The sequence below is a fragment of the Schistocerca americana genome, chromosome 3 (genome assembly GCF_021461395.2).
Source record: "Schistocerca americana isolate TAMUIC-IGC-003095 chromosome 3, iqSchAmer2.1, whole genome shotgun sequence".
Classification (NCBI taxonomy): domain Eukaryota; kingdom Metazoa; phylum Arthropoda; class Insecta; order Orthoptera; family Acrididae; genus Schistocerca; species Schistocerca americana.
Window position 1 is genome coordinate 69,294,334 of NC_060121.1, and position 11,267 is coordinate 69,305,600.

Here is an 11,267-nt window from a genome sequence, read left to right on the forward strand (position 1 = left end):
CTGTGACAGTGTGATTCTCATTGATGTGATGCCAAGAGGTGGTAACACTAATTAAGAAGTATATGTCAACACATTAACAAAATTCAAGATGCTCTTCTGGTGACTTTTGTGCCACAGAAAACCAGTAGATGTGGGGCCAAGAGTTATTGTGTAGCAGCAAACCAAGTCTGAGGACTGCAGGAAACATTGCAAAACTGGGATCGACAATGTTACTCCATCCATCCTACAGCCCTGACCTAGCCCCCTCCGACTTCCACTTGTTTGGGCCATTAAAGGATGCCATACCTCGAAAACATTTTGAGGGTGATGAGGAGGTGATTCACACAGTGAAACACTGGCTCTGCCACTAGAGCAGGGATTTGTGTAGACAGGGCATATACGCCCTTGTTTCGTGTGTGAGGGAGGCCCTGGAACTGGGTGGAGATTATGCGGAAAATAGGATGTGTAGATTAAGCACTAGTCTTCCGTGTGTGTAATTATCATTGTATTCATCTACATCTACATCTACATCCATATCCATACTCTGCAAACCACCTGACGGCATGTGGCGGAGGGTACCCTGAGTACCTCTATCGGTTCACCCTTCTATTCCAATCTCGTATTGTTCGTGGAAAGAAGGATTGTCGGTATGCTTCTGTGTGGGCTCCAATCCCTCTGATTTTATCCTCATGGTCTCTTCGCGAGATATACGTAGGAGGGAGCAATATACTGCTTGATTCTTCGGTGAAGGTATGTTCTCAAAACTTTAACAAAAGCCAGTACCGAGCTACTGAGCATCTCTCCTGCAGAGTCTTCCACTGGAGTTTATCTATCATCTCCGTAATGCTTTCGCGATTACTAAATGATCATGTAACGAAGCGCGCTGCTCTCCGTTGGATCTTCTCTCTCTCTTCCCTATCTGGTACGGATCCCACACTGCTGAGCAGTATTCAAGCAGTGGGTGAACAAGTGTACTGTAACCTACTTCCTTTGTTTTCGGATTGCATTTCCTTAGGATTCTTGCAATGAATCTCAGTCTGGCATCTGCTTTACTGACGATCAACTTAATATGATCATTCTATTTTAAATCACTCCTAATGCATACTCCCAGATAATTTATGGAATTAACTGCTTCCAGTTGCTTACCTGCTATTTTGTAGCTAAATGATAAGGGAACTATATTTCTATGTATTTGCAGCACATTACAGTTGTCTATATTGAGATTCAATTTCCATTCCCTGCATCATACGTCAATTCGCTGCAGATCCTCCTGCATTTCAGTACAGTTTTCCATTGTTACAACCTCTCGACACACCACAGCATCATCTGCAAAAAGCCTCAGTGAACTTCCGATGCCATCCACAAGGTCATTTATGTATATTGTGAATAGCAACAGTCCTATGACACTCCCCTGCGGCACACCTGAAATCATTCTTACTTCAGAAGACTTCTCTCCATTGAGAATGACATGCTGCATTCTGTTATCTAGGAAATCTTCAATCCAAGCACACAATTGGTCTGATAGTCCATGTGCTCTTACTTTGTTCATTAAACGACTGTGGGGAACTGTATCGAATGCCTTGCGGAAGTCAAGAAACATGGCATCTACCTGTGAACCCGTGTCTATGGCCCTCTGAGTCTCGTGGATGAATAGTGTGAGCTGGGTTTCACACGACCGTCTTTTGTGAAACCCATGTTGATTCCTACAGAGTAGATTTCTAATCGCCAATACAGGATTGTTGAAGAAAAAGATGCAGTGCTTCACTTTCCGGGCAACCCTAGTAATAAGGGAGTGTACAGGTGGTGATGCTAGAACAGACATTGCTGAAGCAGTCATCAGCCACTAATAAACTCTCCACATGGCCACCACATGGTTGTATGTGGAAAATGGCAGATAAAAAACTGATTGAAAGGAAAAACTTCCATATTAAATTAGCAAAGAGAAGACCTGTTGCCAAGGGCTGAGAGCACCCTTCTAAACAGATGAAACACACAGCTGTAGATGACCCATCAAGAGCAAGCATGCAACCAGCGACATGTGGCCATCGTGCAGTCATCAAAAACTGATCCGTTGCCAGAATGCAGTCTACACCACCATGGCGCCAGCATGCGATCTAAACCACTGTGTTTTCATTATGCAATCGTCAATGACCAGCCCATCACCTGTGTGCATTATGACAACAGTTAGCTACAAGAGTATTTCTCTTCAAACTTTTTTTTTTTGGGTGTAGTGTGGTCATTTTGTAATATTTACAAGTATGTTTATGCCAGTGATAACAAGGAAAATATCGACAGAAGTTAATATTGAAATGTCATTGCAAAAACTGGAAGACATACAGAGCCAAATTGAAAGTATTCACAAGTAGTAGAATAATAAAATGAAATTTTTTTGAAAATCAATAAGGATTCGTACAAGTAAAAGTTACGATAAATTTAAAGAGAGTATTAATGATAAGTTTGTGCAACTATGTCAAGACTTATGAAATCAGTCTAAAGATACTCATGAGCAAGCCATGGGGAACCGAAACAGACTGCAACAAGAATTACAAACTCAGACTGAAGACACTCATGAAGTATATGAAGTATTAGACATGTTTAGGACATAAGCTAGATCAAAGGCTCAACATGTTAAAATAAGAAATACCCGCCGGAGTCTTGAAATGGTGGTACTTAGTTCGGTAAGAAATACATGAATATATGAAAGATTTCCATGTGGACATAGACAGTTTACATAACTTTGCAGAAACAGAATGTAAGTTTGTAAAAGAGCAGATTTCAGATATGCAAATGCACATAGAAATTTTAGTACTGAGAAATGAAGTGAAGATATCATATATTCACATGAGATACATCCACATTTGGAGAAAAATACAAGTATTGTTAGATCAAAAATTTCAGGAGACTTCACACACTTTTGGAAATGGACAGCTTTTCAGGGATGAAGCCATTAACAACACTAATGAATTTAAAAGACTATGGGATGAATTGGTAAAAACTAGAAGGGAAATTAATAGAAAGTCAAGTTAAAGTTCAAATCTTTTGATACAAAAATAGTATTAGAGGAATTAGTTAGGAAGCAGAATGAACTTCTGTAAGCATATTCCAAAATTTAAACCAGATGGAAAAGTACATCCAAAGTACTGCCTGCAAGTGTTTTCCAGATCATTACCACAAAAGTGGGAAGATTCTAGAAAGATAGGAGGTAAATTTAACCATAAATACCAGAAAAATGAGAGGTTAATTACTGTCAGGTAAATAAGTCAGAATAACAAATCTAAACAAAAAAGATGGGACATATGAAGTGCTGATACACAAACATTAACAAATAGTGACCTAAAGGAAGGTGCTAGAATAGTGTAGCTTTTTTTTGACAAACCAAACAACAATAGTAATTAAAAATGATTGGTATCCTTGTCAAGGTGTCATGATTCAGTACGTGCCAAACTAAGTGTATGCCCATATGAAAAGAGTTAGTTGCATTTAGTGAGATAAAACCATTACAAAATTACTTACTTGCTGAAGAAGACAAACAGGTATCAAGTTTACTAAACTAGTACTATCAGGAATGAATGACAATCAGGAAGTGCGTGTGTACATAGATTTGGGAAATGAAATTTCTACTGTGTCTGAGTAGTCATTCAAAGTATCAAATCGTAAGAGTGTGTAACCAATACTGCCCATTACTGCAGTATACTAGTAGGAATAACTGGAAGCAAAGCAAGACAATTAAGCAAGAAGTGCACTTACTGATAGCATTAAACAATTTTACATTTGTTCAGACATGCTTAGTAATGCCTAAAGTAAACATGCAGTTGTTATTAGATATTGATTGGCTGATAAGATTTAAAGTAATACTGGATTTTTCAGTACAGTTATTAACTTAAGACCAAGTATATGCAGTATCATTTAGTGGGAAGATTACTGGTAACACCAAGACATTTAACATTTGCCTTGTAGCAGCGAGCACCATGATTTATTTAGAGAACACCTTGGATACAAAAAGTACACTGGGAGAACTAATTAGTATGAAAGCTTATAATCTGGTCTGTCAAATGAATTATAGAAAAATGATCTATACCATAAATAAAATAGAAAGAAACATTCCACATGGGAAAAATATATTATAAACAAAGATTCTATGACTTACCAAATGGGAAAGCGCCGGTAGATAGGCACAATAAAAGAACACACAAAATTTCAAGCTTTCGCAACCCACGGTTGCTTCATCAGGAAAGAGGGAAGGAGAGGGAAAGATGAAAGGATGTGGGTTTTAAGGGAGAGGGTAAGGAGTCATTCCAATCCCAGGAGCGAAAAGACTTACCTTAGGGGGGAAAAAAGGACAGGAATACACTCTCGCGCACACACACACACACACACACACACACACACACACACACACACACACACACACATATCCATCCACACATATACAGACACAAGCAGTCTTCTTTTATTGTGCCTATCTACCAGCGCTTTCCCGTTTGGTAAGTCATGGAATCTTGATCTATACCATATATTGACAAAGTGTAGTAAAGATCTCTCAGATAAACCTGGAGTATTTTGTAAACACATATGTAGGTTTAAGATCAAAATGAATCATCTTTTTTCTGTAAACCCTATCCAGAACAATTGAATGTATGACCACTAAATCGATATGGGAGAAAGAAGAGTCTAAGGCCTTAAATTAAAGCAGCTCTAGTAGAGGAACCAATTTTAAAATACCCACAGATGGACTGATGCTTCATAGTATGGAATAGTGTGCGAGTTGTTTAGAGGAGAGTTGAATATTAGCATGGGAGAACATAATAGACTAACTTTTCCAAGTCAAACTCTAAAAAAAAAAAAAGAATTGGTCTACACAGTAGCAGATACAGAATTATTTGCTATAGTGTGGCCTATAAAAAAATTTATAATTCCAGTTTGGGGATCTAAGACAATAGTGTATACTGATCACCAAGCACTTGCTTTCCTTATGGCAAATTGACTGCTACATGGCTACATGGCATATGTTGGGTACCGTTTCTGCAAGAATATCAAATTAAAATTATGTATACAGAGGGTTTGCAAAATGCAGTTCCTGACATGTTACCACACTTGCCATTGTTGTGCATGAAGGGTTTACTGAGAATGGAAGGTCCTGGAGTTATCTTCAGCATTAATGTTTTATCAGTAAGTTCTGCTAATAATGAAGTAAGAAATGTGGCCTTAAGAATAAAGGAGGGCATCACTGTAATCCATACTTTGGGGATAAGTGGAAGACCTTGGACCAAGGACAGACAATGGAGAATGATGTGGTACAATGGATTACAGTAAATCATGTTTTGTTTAGGAGAGGAAAGAAAGTTGGACTCAGATGGAGACTGTATGTACCAAAATCAGTAGAACTTGATTTAATTGTGGTTATTCATCAAGGGTATGGACACTGGAGTATGAAAATGTGTTCAAAATATGGTAAACATTTAGTACTTTAACAACTTAAGTAAAAAAGTACTGCATGTGCTATGGACATTCAGATAACTGAGCATGACCGGTCACCGCTGCCGCCTCGCCTCACTCCAGCTCGCTGTACTGTAGTGTACAAATCCAACGCCACTCACTCACTCACTCACTCACTCACTCACTCACTCACACTCTGTTTTTATCTCTGTCTCTCTCTCTCTTTTAATTCAAAAGTAATGTTTCCCAGAATGGGAATGTGACACAGTTAAATTCATAAAGCACTTGGAAAGTAAAATATTTCAATACAATCACTGATAGAAGATGAGTCTCATTTCCAAACAGAAGATGTATTTTTCCTTTCATTAATAGGAAACATTAAATAAGTTCTGTCCCTGTAATATAGAAGACAACCATCTTGATAAAGAAAGCACACAAGCATTAAACATTTACAGATGTAACATGCCATACTTTTCAAAAAAATTACAGTTATTATTGATCAGCAGTAAATGACTAACACGTTCCAGATTTAATTGACTGTGGTGACCATTTAGTAACTTGCCAGATTTACTAAAGCATCTTTCAGTAGGTGTGCTTGTTGCTGCGATACATAAAATAAATGTTGCAACTGCAGTCAGGCCTGGCAGATCTGTTTCTTGTCTGCTCCACCAGTTTAAGGTATCACCATCATCTCCGGCATGCATTAAAATGTAGATATCTATTTCATCTGCTGCGGATGATCTGTTGTTCCTCCATTCCTTGAAATGATCTCTCTTTCTGGGTGGTGATGACACAGTACTTGAAGGATCTATGAAAATAAACAAAAGAGACAAGTAATACCAAACTGATGTGGAAATCACTGAAATGTTCCCATAAAAACAAGGTGTTTTACATTAATGAAATATTATGCAGATTATAACATTCCCATTTCTCAATAATGCACTATCCATGAACTCTGCAAAAATGATTATGTTAATGATTGCATGTTGTACCTTGTAAGTAGCACACATTGCTAAGAATGTTCTGCTTTTCATTTATTTCAAGCATATTAAGACCACAGAAAGATGGCCAAAGAAACGTAGCTATTTTACGTCTGGAAGTGATCACAATCTTCTCACAAACAAAAGTCAAGGCTTGATTTTTAATTCTTTGTACCTCCTGTTAAAAAATACGTATCTTTTAGTACACATCAATTACACTAGTTATTTATAAATCTATCGCATATTATAATGAAACAGTGCTTTTAACTACAGTACTCACTCACCTGACTGTCAGTGTCATTGACACTGCAAATTTGTTGCAGTTTGTGAAACCAAAGCACAACTAACCGGATTGTTGGTTTTTTTCACTTTCTAATTCAATTGTGGCCTCTTTAAATGGTCTCAGAAAATGTGCAATTTTTCCTGCAAGCTCATTATCATATCCTTGCAATCTGTCAGTGGAGTCCTTTTCCATCAGCAAAGCAGCAGCTTCATTATACTGAATGTGTAAGGATTCCTACATAGTGTGCTAGGTGTTTCAGGATGTGCACACCTCTTGTTTCAATGATGATTTCAAAGATGAGCAGAGACCACTTTTCTTAATGCACCTTACAATGCATTTTGCAGTATTTATTGTTGATGCGAAGTTCAGGGCATGATTTAACAAGAAGCTATCTTCATGGAAAGTATGGCTAAGTGCTGTGTTTATACAATGAGTAGCACAGGCAGTCCTTTCCTGATTTTTCCAAAGCATCTATTACATTGGCACCCTGGTTGGAGACACAAACAAAACTGTTCAACCTGTCTGGTGAAATGTTCCAATCAGTAATCCTCTCTTCAATTTGTCTTATAATATTTATTCCCCTCCTCTTAACATCTGGGAGTTTTGTTGTAAATATAACATTGTTCACAAGAGACCAATCTGTGTTAATGTAATGTGTTATAAGCATCAAATAGTGCACCTGATTATGCAAATCAATCCACACGTCCACGGTCGGCGGCACGTGTTTTATTAATTACTTCCACTATAACCGAAGGCATTATGCTGTTTCGTATTTCATCAGCTTGTTCTTTGACATGTCTGCTTATAGTAGAGGGACGTGACATGACATCTCCCACGTTAATTTCTCCATAATGTGCACCTAGATGTATTAATTCTTGGCCTAGTTCTCAGAAACCTTCACTGGAAACAGCATTAAAAGGTCTTATATCTTTAGCACCCATTGCAACACACTTTCCCGTAATACTATTTTTTATTACTGCTGGTGCTGATATCCTTGAAGGAGCTGCATCTATGTGAGGTTTCTTACAACTGTGTTTCTTTAAAAGAGTGATTCTCGACTGTAAACACAATAATGTGGAGCAGTTTATGTACAATATGTACCCAGTAGATGCACTGTTTTCATCTACAACCAACAAAAATGTACTCCATACTTAGCTTTTTAGACCTTCCCGTGTATTCAATGTGTAAATATTGGTTTCAATCTTAAGTCTTACTCCAGTGGTTTCCTTGCACTGCATGATTACAGAGAGAGAGAGAGAGAGAGAGAGAGAGAGAGAGAGAGAGACCACAAATGAGAAGTTCATACTGGCTACAGTCTCACAGGGGTATTGAAACGTGTAATGTGTTTGAAGTTACATGCTACGTATTCAGTCACAGCATCTATGATTGGTCACTAGAACTAGAGCAGGCAGCCTATCCAGTTAGGTGTGCTGGCACCATCTCGTATTTTGTGCTAGTAGTTCTGAGTGATGTGGTTGGTCACCACCTGTTATTGTCCCACAGTCAACTGATGAGTGATTTGAAGCAGTATGGTTTATCTACCTTTAGATACAATTCACAATGACCTACAGCAACCTGATTAGTAAACATATTTTTGCCCATACCACCTGATACTGGTAGCAGTGGCAGCATTTTCTGAATCAAGCTGCTCACAGTAAACTCATGATTGTGGCACATAATAAGCCCATTGCCTGCACAATTTTAAAGATGGAGTGTTCCGTATGTCAGGACCTGCCATGTGGTTGCCGCCGATTGTGATGATTTGCATATAGTGCTCTTGTGATAGACAAAGTCTGATTTCAGCCCAGTCACGTGACTTCCTGGACTCTTCCCTTCTACCACTGCGATGAGAGTACACCTGCACAAGACACAGAAACTACTGTAATTCAGTTGCTCATGAGATAAAATACATATTTGTTGAGTTTTGGTGTGAAGTAAATATTATTTAATTTGAGAATTACAGATTCTGCAGACACATTTAGCAATGATATTTGTACGTTTAATATTTTTTTGATATCTAATGAGAGTCTCATGAGAAGTGTTACTTGCGAGATCAAAAGTTTACTTTTGTGTTTTGGAGGCCCATTTCTAGCTCCTATTACAAGCTAAACTTCTTTTGTTGGCTGAAACTGTAATAATAAAAATTGGGGGTTTAAAAATTCCTCCTCTTAATACTTGTGTATACTTCACATATCTTTTTGGATGCTTTAGTTATCTGATGCTTTTGTCTTCACACAGATGCTGTTTACAATGAACCCATGCCAGCATCCAATTGTTATACTGACAGATGTTAAGTACAGTGTCTTGAAAATAATAGTTGATTTTATGTACTATGGCGAAGTCAACATCACACATGAACAGTTGCCAGCAATTTTGAAGGTGAGTGTCTTTATTTAATGTTTATTTAATAAGAAGATTAAAACTAGAAAATCAAATATCTCATGTTCATATGTTCATGTCTTGTTTAACCAAGTGATTCTAAGTATTTAACAAATTGCACACAGTAGATATATTGATTGTTTATGATAGTTAACTGTAGCATTACCAACATATTGTTTGTTACATGTAATACCTCAAAGGCCCATAAAGAATACCACAATTTATTTTATCATAAATCAAGTTTATTTACTTCTGATACCTCTAATAACAATTCAAAATGCTTAGACATTGTTTTTGTATACTGGATAATAAAAGATGTTATTATAATAGGAATAAAATGAACAAATCACGAGATTCAGTTTATATATTTTTTGGAATAATGTTTCAAAATAGTGTTTTCTTATGAAAACGACCTTTTTAATTCGATATACTACATGAAGCAAACAAAATTTACTGTCTCATTCTGCAACGCATTTTTCACACAACACTGTCTTCCTGCAGTGTTTCCCACAGACGTGTTTGTGGCACTGAGAGCAGGTAACAGTTGACTTTCCCAGCTTGTTGTACTTGATCTTTTTAGATGCAGCTTCTTGGCAGCATAGGTGGCACCGTCCACGTGTTCCTGGTTCTGCTGTTGAGGATGATGGTTCTACAGAGCAGCTGAGCTTCCGTTGTGTGATGCTTTCCATTGCCATTATTACTGGCTTCTGAAGTCCATACAAATTTTGTGCCCGTTTATCTACTTGAGATCTTATTAGTTAGAGACCTAAGTTAGTGATAAAAACTCTTCTGCGGTTTAGCAAATTCTTTTTCCAATTCGGAAAGTTGAGGAGGAAGAGTGAATATGCATTTATTGCTGCAATGTCAATGAGTGTGTAGAAGAGGGACAAAGGCCACCTTCTTGTTCCTCTCTTTGTGCTGTAGTGTCTTGCCATCTGGTCTATGGTGTCCACGCCTCCCTTTGTAGAATTATAAAAAAGATTTATGTTAGTCTTTATTGAGTCTTCATTCAACACCCCTTCTGAGTGATAAGTTGAAAGCATCAACAGCAGTCGTTTTGACTTCTCGCGGACTAGCGTTGATGCAAGAGTAACTGGTGGCCTCTGTGTCTGAGGGTCAGTATAAGCAAAGATGGAAGAGTGTAAACTGCGGCCAGTTGTAGTCTTCAGCTCTTCAGGTATGTGTCGTCTGTTAGACTGTAGGGTGCCAACAAGTGTGAGGTGAAAATCATTCCATAGAGTCTCAGCAAGCTCCACTGAAGTATAGTACCGATCTGTGGTAACATTACGGCCTGATTTTTCAATAGGTTTTATTAGTCTCTTTACAATTTCCATCGGTCCATTTGAATGCTGTGTATTTCCTGACTTGCCTGTATAGATGTCCATGCTGATCACATATCTAGTCTCAGAATCAGACAGCATTCGAATTAGAATGCCGTATTTTCCAGGTTTTTCTTTTAGAAACACCTTGAATGGACAGCGACCACGGAACAAAGACAACACTCATCCACTGTTGTATGTAGACCAGGAATGAAATACAATGGAAGTGAAGAATTGAAGCTTTCAAAAATTTCCCTCATTGGAGCAAACTTGTCAGTCTGGCGACGAATTTCTCTTGTGTTCTTATCATCAATCCTCAATATTTTAGTCAATTCGAAAAATCGGGTCCGACTCATTGATCCATAGTACACTTGTCGGCCCTGAAGCAAAGACCATAAATCTTGGACAGGTATCTTATTGTCATGATTTGAACCCATGATTAGCAAGAGTCCTATATAACAAAATAACTCATCTTCATCTGTGTGCAGAATACCTAGTCGAGAAGCCTCTTCATTTGAGTGTAGTTTTATTAGATTCATAATTTGAGGTGTAAAAAAGAGCTCTATAGCCTCTTTCAGAGACGCAATTCTTCCTTGTTGTCCTAGCCCCATTCTTTCTCGCACTATATTTTGTACAGAACGCCGATATTGTCGAGATGGCTTCGTAATATACTCTCGTCCACTTTTTGCAATGAATTTATCACATTCCGTATCATTATCATCTGGTGGATTGGCTTCAACCTCATCTTCATTCTCAGACAATGAATCAGTTCTAATTTCTTCCACATCATCATCCACTTCACTTTCCTCTAAATCTGATTCGTTCAAAACTTCTTCTAGCACTCTTTCAATGGAACTATCTCGTAAACAATGTCTACTCATGTTGCTGGTT

General features: G+C 37.9%; 1 protein-coding gene across 1 annotated transcript in view; it reads left to right on the plus strand.

Moving 5' to 3' along the window:
• Positions 1–9,768, plus strand: part of LOC124605874 (N66 matrix protein-like) — a 72,815-nt gene extending 63,047 nt beyond the window's left edge. Inside the window, exon 3 of the mRNA XM_047137822.1 lies at positions 9,638–9,768. Within this exon, the coding sequence (XP_046993778.1) occupies positions 9,638–9,768 (131 nt within the window). The remainder of the gene's footprint in view (positions 1–9,637) is intronic.
• The last annotated feature ends 1,499 nt before the right edge of the window (positions 9,769–11,267 follow it).